The 15,893-nt window shown below is 42.4% G+C and overlaps 1 protein-coding gene across 2 annotated transcripts in view; it reads left to right on the top strand.

Annotated features, from left to right (window-relative positions):
- ak5 (adenylate kinase 5) overlaps positions 1-15,893 on the top strand; it is a 71,464-nt gene that overhangs the window by 6,023 nt on the left and 49,548 nt on the right. Inside the window, exons 4-5 of one of the 2 annotated variants that reach the window (XM_071924371.2) lie at positions 2,177-2,349; positions 6,970-7,083. In XM_071924371.2, coding sequence (XP_071780472.1) covers positions 2,177-2,349; positions 6,970-7,083 — 287 coding nt within the window. Of the gene's footprint in view, positions 1-2,158; positions 2,350-6,969; positions 7,084-15,893 lie in introns of both variants that reach the window. The other variant, XM_071924370.2, reaches the window with a different exon arrangement.

The following is a 15,893-nucleotide window of genomic DNA, read 5'->3' as shown; positions in this document are numbered from 1 at the left end:
CTCTCCACTGCCAAACTATCCCTGCGTCATTACATAAAAACCTTTTCTGCCTCTCTCTTTTCCACTCTTATTTCTCTTATCTCGTAACATCACATGTTATAAAAATGCTCAGATGTAAGATAAAGTGCATATTTGCTATATGCATGTTAGGGTAAATCTCTCTCTCTCTCGCTGTCTCGTTCTCTCTCTCCACTGCCAAACTATCCCTGCGTCATTACATAAAAACCTTTTCTGCCTCTCTCTGTTCCGCTCTTATTTCTCTTATCTTTTTTTTTTCAAGCGCTTGCCTCGCTCACATTTGCATTTATGGTGACAGGAGTATTTTGTTGCGTCTATTGTCGGGGCATGACAGAGCTGAAACGAGCCGGCCCTGGTTCACAAAGTTTAATTTCCCATTTATTTTCTTTACAGACATTTAGGAAAATCTGGAGATAAGGAGTTTTAAGCTTTGAACTGAACCAAATAGCTAAGAAAAAAATATCAAAACAAAACAAACAAAACCAAAAAAGGCAACAGTGCAAGACTGTGAATAGTACATAACGTTTTTAAGAGGGAATGATCAGCCCCATACAGCATTGTAGTGACATCATGGATTCCTTTTCCCTCATTTTCAATGATACTAAATAATACAATACTGTAATATGATATAAGAATATAATAATGGTTAAAACATTTTAATGATTTTTGTCTCTGTGCACACTCTTCTCCTCAGAAAAAATGTCTGACAGGTTGCTAGCTGAACGTTACTTCACTCTGGTCTGGTTACCAACCACACACACCTTTGGAGCGGGTAACGTTTCTATGGTAACAGCGACATCTCCAAACACTGGGACCTTGCTAAAGCTTGTGGGAACTGTAGTATTTCACAAGGAACCCAGGAGTAAGAAACAATTACTTAAAGGGTAACTTTGGTATTTTTCAACCTGGACCCTATTTTCCCATCTTTTTGTGTCTAAGTGACTAAAGGGGACAACAATTTTTGAAATTGGTCCAGTATTGAGCGAGATCGCTTCAGCCGGCAGCCGCGAAACGAGCTGCAATGTAATCCGACCGGTCTGTGTGTAACTTCCTGAAACAACTCAACTCTCGCGAGACTTGAGCGAGACTTGGTTACACACAGACCGGATCAAGCAAAAGGTAAAGAAAAATGTTTAATTTCTCTGTAGGGTCCTTTCCATAATGCTGTCAGACGCTTATAATAACAATCTGAGCCTGTCAGTGGCAAAAACAAGAACTTTTAGTGGACGTACATTGACGGTGCGATTTGCCCCGTCGGATTACATTGCAGCTCGTTTCGCAGTGAAGCGATCTCGCTCAATACTGGACCGATTTCAAAAACTGTTGTCCCCTTTAGTCACTTAGACACAAAAAGATGGGAAAATAGGGTCCAGGTTGAAGTCGAAGTCAGATTGACTGATGGGTTTTACAGGAAAATAGAAAGTCGTTTCACAGTCTGGTCGCTCATGGAAAGTCTACCTCGCACCGTTAAAACATTATGGCTGATAATCACATTCCTTGTGGGTGAAATGAATGGGAAATTTACTTCCTGAACCTGATGTTTCAGCTCTAAGGCTCTGACTCTGCACTCCTTACTTTTGGTAGCTTGCAATGTTGGTCATTTTGGATTTTATGATCCATTTGCACTCACTGTAAATCATCTAAATGCTTAAAATGTTAATCTAAGTGCTAATATAAAATACATTGATTTAGTCAGCATCGATCCAGCAGCGCTATTCTCTTGTCGTCATGCCCCCGCGAAACCTTTTTCTCTTAGAAATGGAGTGAGAGAAAAAGAAAGAGAGAGGTTTTGTTCTGTGAGTGTAGGAGGTTCACACATACCTGCTCCTCTCATCCGCCCCCCGCCTCACACTCCCCCACATACACTTGCAAAATACACATAAAAAAAAAAAAACACACAAGCAGTAACACACAGTCACGCAGAGAGACACACACACACACACACACATGCAAACACATGCAGAGGAACATACACACACACACACACACAGTCTCATACCCAGTCTGTCTTTCTCTCTCTTATACACATGCACCCACACAAACACACCCACACACAGCGCTTCACACACATTTCACACACTTTTAACACACTTTTCAGTTCACACACACACACACAAATTCTCCCCCAAAACACCAACAGCTCTCCGTCTGTGCCTAGGTGGCCCTGGCAGCGGCAAGGGAACACAGAGCCTGAAGATTGCCGAGCGCTACGGCTTCCAGTACGTGTCCGTGGGCGAGCTGCTGAGGAAGAAGATGATCCACAACGCCACCAGCAACCGGAAGTGGAGCCTGATCGCTAAAATCATCACCAACGGAGAGCTGGCACCACAGGTAGTAGAGAGAGAGAGGGAGAGTGTGTATGTGTGAGAGAGAGAGAATGAAAATGAGAGGAAGGATGAGCGCTGAGCGTGTCCACTCGCTCACAGGTCATTATCACAGCGCGGATGTAACAAGGGACTAATTAGCAGCGTCCATATCACAAGCATGCTGGAGGAGGGATGCTTATCCATCTTATTAGCGGCCTCCTCCGCTAACTAATCACTCTGCCTGGGAAGGAAAATGGAGACAGACCCCCTGTGGTTGTTTTCGTTCCGCTCAATCAGACATTGTATAGAAAATGCATGCGGTGGCCTTAAGCTTCCCAGTTTAGTATGTGTGTGAAATTAAGATTTCACCCGTGATTTAAGTTTAAATTCTGTATGTTCAAGGACGGAGGAAGGGCAACACCGCCACACAATCATATTTAACTTTCAGATTTTAAACTCTCATATTTTACGCGTCCCTCTAGCCATCCGTCCTGCTGAACAAATCCATTGTAAGCCTCCTGGAAAAGAAGATACAGAAAGTGCTGCAAAGTTGCTGCTGTCACAAAAGGTGCTCTTGGAAATCAGGGAGTTAGATCATGAAAAGAGATAGATCATGGCCTCTAGTGTACGTGCAAAATGTAAAAAAAAAAAAAATAATAATAATAATACCAAGGCACACTTTTTGCAGTGAAAAAAAAAGTGTCAACTGCAAAAAGTGTGCTATTATTTTATGAGAATGGCCCTTTCTTACATTTTCAGATTTTGCACGTTCCAGCACTAGAGGCCATGATCTGTCTCCTCTCATGATTTATTGTGAGCTTCTTCTGGTTGTGGTTCAGCGGTTTGTTGTAACACACCACATGTCATGCACTGCAAAAAAATGACAAGCTGTCCAGTGATTTTAACTTGTTCTCCAGACCTATCAAGCTTATTTCATGATATTTTTAGTCAAATTATCTCACTGCACTGGCAGATAATCTTGCTGGTTTCAATAAATTTCATTTGATACATGCCAATATGACTTATTTCAAGAAATCATCATAAAACAATGAAGAGGATCTTGAAAAAAGTAAATGTCCTGAAACAAGGTACATCCAAAAAAAAAAAGTCAAATTTGTTGAAACTAGTAAAATTATCTGCCAGTGCAGTAAGATGATTTCACACAAATAACTTTTTGCAGTGTGCATGTCTCTGTGTAGATCAATACAATTTGACACTAATGTTACCATGGTTAGGGGTTTGAGTCCCACGGGGACCGTCTACGCTAAAAATAAATGCACTCTCTCTCCTATACGGATCCTTAGATAAAAGCATCCATCAAAAGATATACGTTATATATATATATATATGTCATGTTATACAACGACCCAAGCGAACGCCTCATTCTGATTGGCTGGATGATAATATGACAGTAACACCTGAGAGGGCTGTCATTATGGGTGCCATGGTGATGCGGCGAGGTGCGAAGCCCCCCTCTGCTTCGTGACTGCCGCTTCTTAGTCCGCGTCCCCTCGTGAATTATCTTTCAATAACCGCCTAGCCTACTTCATCATTTATTATCCCTTACTTGCATTCCATGCACAGCAACATGTCTTCACCAGATGTCAGTCCAGAGACCAGAGAGACTAAGAGGGAGAGTCGGAGCAGAGATATTAGATGTGATAAATTGACTTGCTGCTGTTAGGTATTTAATTCCAGGCCGCAATTAGTCCAGCACAGGACATTTAGATTTTTTTTTCTTTTAATGATCCTGTATTTAATAGTAAGAAGAAGAGGGGGAAACACTTCTGGATATATAATCTGCTGGCCAGGGTGAAGTGTTAATCAGGCGCCCTGTCGAGAACATTATTTCTCAAGATAATGTTTTTTTTTTGTGGTCACTTTGCCTTCATTAGATAGTTGATAGTGATGAGAGACAGGAAAGGTGGGGAGAGACAGGGACGACATGCAACAACCATCAAACCCAGCATGCCACAGTTATATGGAACACACCTTAGACCACTGAGCCTCCAGGACGTACCGAAATATTGTTTGTCATGTATTGCATAAAGTATTACTGCATCAAGGCTATGAATGTGCGGCAACTCCTTCTGACTGAAGTTTTGTCCTTAATGTTGCAGCGTGAGTGTTCAGGCATCACCTCCTTTCAACCGAGCGTAGCAGAGTGAGAGTCTCGTACCCAACAAACTATTTAAAACTGTAATTTTGCTTTGTGTGATGGGAAAAATGACTATAAAAGCCAATTTAATGGAAGCAATCACAATCTCACTCCTGACATTCAAAACGCGTTGCACTGCCTGGTTTGGTGTCAGTGCAGTTATGAACTATTGTCCATGAGACTACATTAACAGAAAGTTAGTGATGTATGTTCCTCTCACGCTAATATCACTTTGATGCCTTTAAAAAGCAGCTGAAGACTAATTTATTCAAACTGGCCTTTGTCTCGCGTCATGCTGTCTAGTGTTTGTATTTTGTTTTATTGTTCGTTTCTTTTTACTGTATTTATGGTCTTATTTTTATTTTTAACAATTTTACCCTTGTGAAGCACTTTGTGACCTTGCTCTGTGAAAGGTGCTATACTAAATAAACTTTTACTTACTTACTTACTTACTTACTTTAAGGCGTGCCACAGGGTTTAATCCTAGAGCCAGTTCTGTTTCTCTATATATACTTCCACTGGGCCACGTCACTATATCTATTTTCATTGTTAGGCAGATTACACAGTTAGAGTTACCTTTGAATACCCAAATAGCTTTATCACTTTAAATACTTGCCTTGCAGACATCAATTGTTGGATGGCTCATAGCTTAATGCAAGTTAATAACAGTAAATCAGAAATAGTCATATTTGATAAACCGAGCTTTGTAGATTCATAGCCAGAAACCTGTCTGTTTTCTTTCACTGTCATTTAGGTTTTGAAGAGCAGGTTAACAGACTGATCTCTAAAATTAGAACATGTCTCTCTTTAAGCAGCCTGGAAAAGTTTATCCCTGCTTTTATTTCTTGTTGACTGGACTAACCGGCTGTTTTGTGGCATCAGCTGTAAAGCCCTCCTCTCCTGGTGTCCCTTCACTGTCAGCTAGAGAATCAACTTTAAATTCCTGCTGTTTGTTTATAAAGCTTTGCATGATCTTTCACCTCAGTGTATTTCTGGACTTCTGTGCCCTTACAACGTTCCACAGTCCCGGCTAAAATTAAAATGTGATCGCACTTTTGCTATTTCGGTCCCTAGACTGGAACAATCTTCCTGTAAGTATGAGCTCAGCAGAATCAACTGCCATTTTTAAAAATCGACCCATTATACTCTATGGCCTTTCAGAGTGAGTGATGCGTTTGAACCTTTTTTTTTTGTAATGTTCTGACCCTTTTTTTGTCTGTTTAGATTGTTTCTTGTGCTGCTATCCTTTTCTTTTAACCCTGAGAAGCATCTTGTAACAAAGTGTTGCGTGTTTTTTAAGCCGCTGTGTAAATAAAGTTGACTTGAAGGTTTATTCGGAAAAGCGGGTGATTGGTTTGTGTTATTTTGTCGGTTCTTGGGCGGGAGTTATTGACGATTCCTTCAAGTTGCCCGTCTGCTTTACGATAGGCGGTATTGTAGTTTGTGGGAGGATTCTCTCTCAGGGAGGTGACTGATGGCTGGCTTTCCAACGAGAGTGCAGACATTAAGCCATGCGGCGGATCAAAGGGCTTTTCTTGGCTTACCTTATCTCATCTTAGCTTACAGGCGTATATCTATCTCTCTTAGATGGATTCTAGATTAGGTTTAATCTCTGCCTGGTCTGCCAGCCTGCTGCCCACCGATGGAACATTCTGTTAGTGGAGGGAAATTAAATGTCTGTGTTAGTCAGTGTTGGGCATGATCACAGTCATGGCAGTTATTTTTAGATCACAGCATTGCTCATGTATCTCTGCCATACCGTATGATGCGTTCCGCCTCAAGGAATACACTTGAACATGTTGACCTCCTCCAGCCATGAGGAAGTAAATGATGCTAAAAGATGCTGGCACTCTCTGGCCTCAAATGCACCCCACGGTAGTTTCACTGCATTCAGACGTAGTCGAGTTAAACTGGGTTGAAAGAGATGAAATATACTGTGGAATCCTCCAATGGGCTGTCATACTTTTCCATTCATCTTAGATATGGCTCCAAATCAGCTGAATTGATTTTCATTATTGACTTAAAGGGGCATTAAGTCATCTTTGATCTTTATCGACCTCTATTGGTGACCAGGAGGAATTGCAACAACATCACTAGAACTTGTCACCTCCTACACAAGGCTCTGGCACAGCCACAATAATAATAATAATACTGATTTGTCATTTGCTTTTTTAGCTGAATGAGGCTTTTTAGTCTTTGTAGCTGTAATGTAACGACACCAGTTGCTCGCTCATCCTGTAGCACCGTCCTCAATTGTTAAGAAATTGAAAATGTGAGTAGGTGCAGTAGAAAGTGAGTTTTGAAAGCCTGAAATCTCAGCACCTGTCAAAGTAATTGTTGAATCATTAAATTCCCTGCAAGATATACAGTATTATGGTCATTTTGTGCTATAGGGCAGTGCAAATCTTACTTATTGCCCCTTTAAGAATGTAGACACAAACTGAAGCTCCAGACATTGATCATGTTGCTGTCGCTGTGTGTTTCTAGGAGACGACCATCACCGAGATCAAGCAGAAGATTATGAAGATCCCAGACGCTAATGGTATCGTCATAGACGGGTTCCCTCGTGACGTCGGACAGGCCTTGTCGTTTGAGGACCAGGTGAGTTTCCGTCAGGCTTTTTTCAGCTGCAGAAATCCTTTGGTTAAGATCACTTCTAAATGGAGGCTGGAAGTGTGCAAGTCAAAAAACAAAGGAAGACGAAATGAGTTGCAAAAAGGCTTAAAGACTGAAAGAACAGCCACTCTCATGAAACTGACAGGCTGTGTCTTTACTGCACAGATGCAAACAGAAATGAATAGACACCGACACCAGCCACTGATTTTTCACAAGTGTTGACTATTGAGTTTTGTAAGATTTTTCTAGGGCATTTCTACCTTATTAGACAAGTGCACAGAAGAGAGTGACAGGAAAGATTATGTGTGTGTGTGGGGGGGGGGGGGGGGGGGGGTATAACATGTTTAGGTCATAGGTCATGGAATAGATTCTGACCTACAGCATCTCAGTCTGCTGATCCACCCTAACCCCACAGCTACAAAATACCTGATGAGTTTTAAAATGGATATTTTTGTGTTTCTCCATTGATCCTTGAAGGAGAAATTCTCTTTTCACTCGTCCTCCTCCTCCTCAGGGAGGTCAGAGGTCAAGGTTCGGCTACAGAACAGCAACTCTGGAGTAGGGATTCAGTGTCGTGCTCGAGGACAGCAGGGTTTTTCTTGGCTTTCTCAAACAGCGGGTTCAAACAGCGATGCTCGTTTAAACCCGAGCCTGGTTTTCCTGTTCGCTACACCAGATCGTTCTCAGCTGGGACCAGCAGGTGCTCCAACTGGATCAAATGAAGAGTTTTTGGCATCCGGACAGGTTTCAGAGTCATCGTGGTTGTTTTGTTTTGTGGATGCAGTGTGTTTGACATGTTGTTGTCGGTGTGTCTAACACACACAAGGAGGTGTTGAACCAGGCACCTGCCGCAACCCAAGTATGTAAATGGGTTGTTTGTTTGCACGCTGTTCACTGGAGCTGTTTTCTGTGAATTTTATTGAACATTCGAAGAGTTTTGAGCTTTCTGCCCTTTGAAAAAAGTGACACCTACTGTAAGAGAATGATTGACTGCACAAAATGAAAACAATTTATGGTACTTTTTAAAAGAAACATCTTGGTTTACAAAATTATAAAGCCTTACAGACTGGATCCTCTATATTTTAAAGATAGCAAATGATGAACTTTGGGTAATTATTTTCTAACTGGATATATGGTGTTTTGGACCAGAATTCATCATTTGTAGCATCTGAAACATGAGATATAAACCAGCAGTGTGCGTGCATGTTAGGTTGACCTAGTCTAGAGTGGCATATTTTACGTCAGCGTTGACCGTGAATCCGCACTGTAAGCATTCACGAGGCTTTGAATCACCTTCACCTCATTTCAACTGCTGCTGCTGATCAGCCATTCAAGAGTGAAGCACATGTTTTCCATCTCGCTGCCCGGTCGACTACCAGCACACACAATGTTCCTGAGACACGGCAGGCCGGGGTGACGTATCGAGCAGGGAGCCCGTCCTTCACCTGGACAACCCGGGTTCAAGCCCTCCGCGTTGCCGAGCATCTGCCTGCTGAAGAGTCCTTAAGGGAAATGTTGAGTCCCGACCATCTGCTGTCCTGGGTGCTTTGACCCTGTGGAGCAGGCGAGTGAAGAGAGAGTTTCCCTAAGGGGGTCAGAAAAGTACATACCTTATGTCAAGGTTGTCAGACAAAAAACCTAATCTTTAAAAAGTACATTTTACAGGAATGAAGAAAAGAATATTGATTTTCTCATTGACACCTAGATGTATTTTAGAAATCATACAATTTAACAGATTCCAAGGTCCCAAGAGGCATGAAACCCACTCAACACATGAATGACCATTTAAATTAGCAACACAAGGATGAAAAAGAAAAACACCAAAACTGCAGGAACTAGGTTTTCTGAGAACAGCAGCGGTGTGTAATGCAGTGCTGTTTTGTCTCAGCTGGAGCCAGCTAATGGAAATCCCTCTTTTACAGTTGAGTGGCCAATTGTGTGACACAACGGTCGATTGCCTTTAGATGGATTGATGCTCATTATCACATTTAAACTCACTTAACATTTATCAGCTTTCAGATGAGCGCTCACTGAGCACTGGAGTGGGTGGGAACGGGGTGGGGTCTAACTGGGTCAGTGTGAGACTGACCTTACTGTTTGGTTATTTTTAGCCGGCTCACAGCGAGCGAGAGGGACGGGGTTCGGACTCTTTAGGGTGCGATCACACCTACAGTTTGTTTTCTTTGGTCTGAACCACAGAGGAAGCGTTTACTTTGTTGAATTTTTGTATTTGCTTTGTTTAGGTTCTCACTGCTCAATTACAAGCGAACCAGAGCTTGAAAACAAAAGTCACATGGACTCACAAGCAGCTTGTTTATTGGACAGGCTTTTGGTAACCTGTCATCCTGTGAGATTAGAGATTTTGGCAGCAGGAATGGAGTCAAAACAGATCTGAGGTCAGAAGCATGATGGACTTGTTTGCCGTAATTCATACTAGTGAAGAACGCATGAAGAAGGAGCTGAATATAAGCATCAGTCCAGACTTCAGTTTGTTATGCTGAGTAACTGCTGGCTATCAGATGTCAACATCCGTCTCCTTATACCCATAAACCCTCTTGATTATTTGATGCCACCTCAGTTTGAATGACATCGTTCTCACCTGCTAACCAAACTAAAGGAGTAAACACTCCAGAATAAACCACATGCTTGATGTGAATACATCCTAAAATATTAGTTGGTTCGAAGTTGGTGTTTACATTTTGGTTAAGCTGTGTTTGGTTGTATATATACCTTAACTTCACTGCATGATAATATCTCAACAGATTATTCATATGGTTCAGTGAGTTTAAAATGAATAGATTTTGACTTTAACAGGTTCAGTCTAAAATGAGACATCCACCTTGTGACTCCTAGTCTGTCAATATAATCACTGGCATGAAAGTAAAACTCTATATTGACTATCACTGATGTTATTAGCACCTTCCAAAATAAAAACTTTTCAGTGGATATAATCATATTTGTGTTTTTAAATACTGAGGCAAGAATATCCTCTAGCAAGTTTCCTCCAAAATGGATATGCAGCGTTTTGGAATTAAACCCTTCTCTTATTTACACCTTGTGGTACCTCCGCATAGAAAACCAATTACCTCCCCAAATTGGCAGTGAATTCAAATGATGCTTCACCGTCCTATTTGGGCCCTTTGATAATCCCTCTGAAGTCATTGCAGCCTCCAGACAGATTCTCACCCACTGCAGTGAATTCTAGCAGTTGGAGGAAACATCCTGTAACTGAAAACAAGAGTGTGAGTTTGATTTAGAAAGTGGTGTTGAAATTGACTCTGGCTGCCTTCCAGAATTGTTTAATCACATATTCTGCAATTCCACACAATTGTCTATGAGTATGTAGTGGTCTTGAACACAAACTTTTGAATATAGGCCTAGTGAACACATGCTTCTAATAGGACATAAGGACATGCCATATTAAAAGGAGAAACTGCAAATGATTCAATCAGAAAATAAATGATTTAACCAGCACTGTGCTATTAGCCGCGCTGACAGGCTAGCTAGCAGACATGCTAGACTGGGTAGTGGTCTTGTAAAATAATTCATGTTCCTGTTGTTTGGCTAAATAATGTCCGGCATATGATGTCAATATTGGAACAAATTCACCCTACAACACACACTGTGACAACTTAATTTGCTCAGCTTGCTAACTAGGCTAGCAAAGTAACTTCTAGTTTAGCTTGAGGCATTCCTATGAAGCAATGCTATTACAATTCCTACTCCTGCAGTGCTTTAAAGGATAAGGCCGGTGTTTTTTAATGCATTGCTTACCGTCAACAAATCCTATGAAAATAACAAAATCAGCAATGATTTTGTTTTGCCAGCAAATCTCGTCCATGTAGCCGGTGCCCAATGAAGCCATGTCCCAGCAGCCATGGAACTCCATTGTATTAAAAAAACGTTTAAAAACACGTCAAAGAGCCATGCCGTTGCTCTGGGCAACATATTTCATCATCACGATGCACCGGGCCAGCCGACTTTTTCCTCAAACAACTTAATAAGCCGGCTGTAAACACTTTGCGATCTCAGGAAAGTAGTTCCGTAGCACCGAAAATAGTCCCTGGCGTAATGAAGAATTTGTTCCCATTTGAATTTGATTTGGTAATAACTACAACAGTCTGACTTTTCGTGGTAACAGTTAGTGATTTTTAAAATGTAAACTATGTCTTTGTGAGCTGTATTTCAAGGTTTTTAGCTTACAATTGGAGCCAATTACTTCCGGGTTGACGGCTAAAAACGGTACGTGGGAAGTCAGAAAGTAACGGGAGTAGAGCAAACGCATTGTTGATTTTGTTATTTTCATAGGATTTGTTGACAGTAAGCAATGCATTAAAAAACACCAGCCTTATCCTTAAGTTAACCAGCTATTAGGCCCTTTGCTTTTATTACATGTCATTACATTTTCATGACTGTATTTTATCTGATACTATGGCGCTGTACTGTCTGTTTGGACAGTTTCCCTCTTCGTTATACTAGCAGCTAAATTCAGACAGTCAAGCCACTCAGCCAATCACATAAGAAATATAACACACACAATATGAAAAGGAGGCGGAAGCAAAGTAAACAAGGACCAATAGGAACATATTTTTGTTCCTGGACAAGTTGGAATGTGTGAGTTAACCCTTTGTGGATTGGATGAAGCTAGTTCACGCATATGGAATTAACATCAAATTGGTGATATGGACCATTTTAGCTCTTCAGAGAAGTGCTAGAGACTCGTCACCTGAACTTATACCCATGGCTGAAAGGTCACAGGTTCCCTGCAGCAGCCAGTGTATCCATCTACGGCCATGTGTGTTGTTGACGCATCATTTAGCCCAGACCTGAGGAAGCGCTGAAGCTTGAATGTAAATATCAAACAGCTTTATACAGTTTACAAACCGGGTTTCCCTGTTGGCACTGAGTGGTGATTAAATGTGTGTTTGTTGGCTTTTTGTAGAGACCAGATGGGGTTCTGCTGGGGTTAGCGTTTAATAAAAGATGGCGTGGCGCTCTATCTCGTCATCTCCCCAGTCATAACATGTAAATGGCCGGGTGATGCGTGCAGCCGTGGCCAATCAGCTGCCCCGATTGACGCCGTCTGCTCCAGTCATGAAAGTTAACGAGTAGCAACAATGGCAATCTCTCTCTCATCATGTTCCCTCCTTCCTTATTTCACACCAATTACTGAGCAGCGCATCTCACACACACACACACACACACACAAACGCACACACACTCACATACATAATCACACACACACACACACACATACACACTCACATACATAATCACACATGCACACACACACACACACACTCACATACATAATCACACATGCACACACACACACACACAAGTGCACACATACTCACACATACTCACACACATTCACACACCTACGCACACAAACAAGTGCATACACCCACATGATCACACATACACACACTTACACACACACATTCTTGCACTAACTTACAAACATGTACATGCGCACACAAGCACACACACAAGTGCATGCATACACACACATATACACACATATACACAGACACATATACAAGTGCATACATACACGCCTGCTCACGCATACACACACATACACTACCTTACACACATGTACATGCACACACACACACACATACACACAAGCACACACAAGTGTATGCATAGTACGCACATACTGCACAAACACTCACTCACACACATACTCTGACATTTAGACACATACAAGTGTGTACATACACACATGCTCAATCACACACACACATACACACACACACATACACCCAGCTATCGGCAGCTTCACTACATATTGGTATCATCCTTCAAAACCCCATACTGGTCAAACCCTAGTATAAATAGTATAATCTACATATAATTATTGGACCTTTAGATACCTACATTATCCATTTTTCATTATCTAGGCCCTAGAAATTATACAATTATTTACATATTTCATGCCTTTCATGCCTTTCACTGAATCTGCCACCCGCCCCTGATCTATTCCACAGCACACAGTGTCAGGTATTGCCTTATATTCTGCATGCTGGCCCATCACAGTATTCTGCACGGACCTGCTAGCCCCCTGTATGCCTCCGTCATATTGTCGTGTCTCTCTGGTAACTGGACTTTCTCCACGCTGCCATGTGACGAGGCAGAGTCGTGGCATAATGAGAGCCAGATCTGTTCTTTTGCTGCTGTCTTCCTTCAACGTCGTCCTCCTCCTCCTCGCCTGACAGCAGATCCCACTCAGTCCATGTTCCCTCTCTGAAAGCTGTCCAAGGAAACAAAACAAACAAAGAAAGGAGATGTGTGGCTGGCCCAAGTGCAGGCTGCCTGGAAGAGCATGATGCACGTAGCGAAAGGAGAGAGAGAGAGAGAAGGGGAAATGTCCAAGCCTCTGTTACTCTTTAAATGGCATGATTTTCTACCAGACAATGCCCACGAAATCACCCCCCTCCCCTCTCTTTGATAGAGCTGACAGTTGAGCTATTACTATGGTTATTATCAGCAATTCCAGCAGTTTCAAACATGGAGGAGATTAGATGTGATCAAGCGTACCTTCCCTCGGTGTCCCCATCCAGAGAACATCAGCTGAGGCCGTAAATAGAAAAAATAAAAATAAAAATAGGCAGCTAACTGACTCACATCTGTGGAAAAACATTTTATCTGTTAGAGGATTAACAGGTACTGCCACATTCAGGGAGCCTGGAAGTCTTCTAATCTAAATGTTGTCCCATCTCTCAACTACTAATTTCTTAAATTAAATTAAATAGATAATTGATCGCATAATTTGAATTTTTTTATTGTCACAAATTTTTTTAAATTGACACATAAAAGGAGATGTCTATTGTTTTGTAAATGGGCTTTGGGGTTGGATGAGGACCTGAGGAAGTTCACTGGAGATGAAATCACGAAGATAACAGATATATTCTGTTATGTTTATAGCTGTGTCCAGGCAACCACTTGAAACAGCTCATAAAGAGTCAGTGATGATTGGATCGGAGCTGGTGACCTCTCCACCAATAACGGGGAGTTGCGGCAGCCATGGGATTTACAATCTAATTAGGTGACAACAGGTTATTAAAGGGCCTTTTGTGCGGCTCAGGAGCAACGAGAGAAAATAACAGTGGTACACCTTGACAAATGAGGTGGTGAGACCTTGACGTCAAGGCTAAGCCTGCTTGGCTGGCAGCACATGTTGCTCCATATCTCAAAATGTCACCGCAGATTGAAACTAACAGCATAGTCTGCCTTATAATTCCAGTTATAGAAGGTTACACACAGAAAGCAGGTGCAGCAGATCAGGCTGGAGTAATGTTTATATTGCAGAACATACTTGTTCCCACTTTGTCCCTTTTTTACTTGCCATCCAAAACTGCACTCAGGGAGCGTTCAGCCCCAAGCGTGTTTGAAGCAGTTTATTCAAACTCTGGAGCGTTTCCTCCTTTACTTCACTTCATTTGGCGAGGTCAGAGCGATGCCATTCAAACTCGGGTGGCGCCAAATAACAGCACTGAGCCGCCTGAAAATGCAGGTCTTGGTCCTCTTCCAAATGAACCTGTCTGTCATGCTGCTGTCATATCAAAACTATCAAAACTGCTCTCTCCATCGCAGCAGCCAGCATCATTAGTGGCACAACACTTCAGACTTATGGACCCTGGCCAGGAAGAGAGCTCAGAGGACTGAACAGAGGAGAGAGAGGCTGAGGCAATAAAAGAGAGACTGTTGTGACTGAAGCTGAAGGGAGGGGACAGATGGAGAGTGATAGAAAGTAACACATTGATTGTACTCAGCTACAAAGTCATGAAGAGTCTGGAAACTTTATCTGAAGTCTGAAGAAAGTGGAGGAGCTTGGATTCCTGGGAAGGGAATTAGCACAGATGGATTGGTTGTAGGGTTAGACCAATATAGCGATATTTGTCTTGCAATAAAAACCAGATATCAGCCAATCAATGTTACCCACCGCCAATATGATGCAAGTTAGGGTTAGGGTTAGCTTCAGGGGTGTCAATCTGTAAAAACCTGCAGTGAAACCCGCCTCACCCTGCCTTAAGGAGTTGCTAACCCACCTAAGAATTTCATTAGCATAGGTTTTACTGTAAGTTTTAGTGTCCCATGATGCTCTGAATGCTTTTTCAGATTTGAATTCAAGAATACAATTTTCGGGGAAACACTGAAAATGGTCAAATTTACTGTAAATACACAGAATATTGGCAAAAAATATTGGCTTGCAATGCAAAAATATCTGTACTGGTATCGGCGTTGAGAAACCCATATCTGCAGGAAGTTGACTGCTGCCTGTATTCCCCAGTCAGGCGGCAGGCGGGCCAGGGTGGGCCGGGGGGCATCTGAGCGATCCTCTGAGGACCAGCAGCATCCATTTTCATTAGACCGCCTCGCCCCATGCTGCCGCTCTGCCCTTTACAACATCACAGCAGCCATTTCTGAGCCGCCCCTCGGGGCCAGCAGAGCAGTCCTGCCCCGCTTTACAGCCGCCCAGGGAGCCGGTCCGTCCCTTCATCCCCCCCCCCCCCCCCTCCAGCCTTTTTACCTCCACTCCCAACCATCTAGGTGTCACTGTATCTATTAATCCCTGTCTGTCTACCTGTATGGCTGTCTCTCTGTCGGTTTATCTGTCTGTCTGCCTGCCGCTCTGTTGGACATACGGGCATAGACCCACACACAACACACACACACACACACACACACACACACACGCTTCTGCTGTATCAGGGAACCATGCCAGTTGGCCCGGGCTTCGTCATATGTTTTGACCGGATTAAAGTGCACTTGTCAGAGACCCGTTA

Source organism: Centroberyx gerrardi, chromosome 13, assembly GCF_048128805.1.
Source record: "Centroberyx gerrardi isolate f3 chromosome 13, fCenGer3.hap1.cur.20231027, whole genome shotgun sequence".
Taxonomy (NCBI): Eukaryota; Metazoa; Chordata; class Actinopteri; order Beryciformes; family Berycidae; genus Centroberyx; species Centroberyx gerrardi.
Note: the sequence above shows the minus strand (reverse complement) of the source record. Positions and strands in the feature narration are given on the sequence as shown.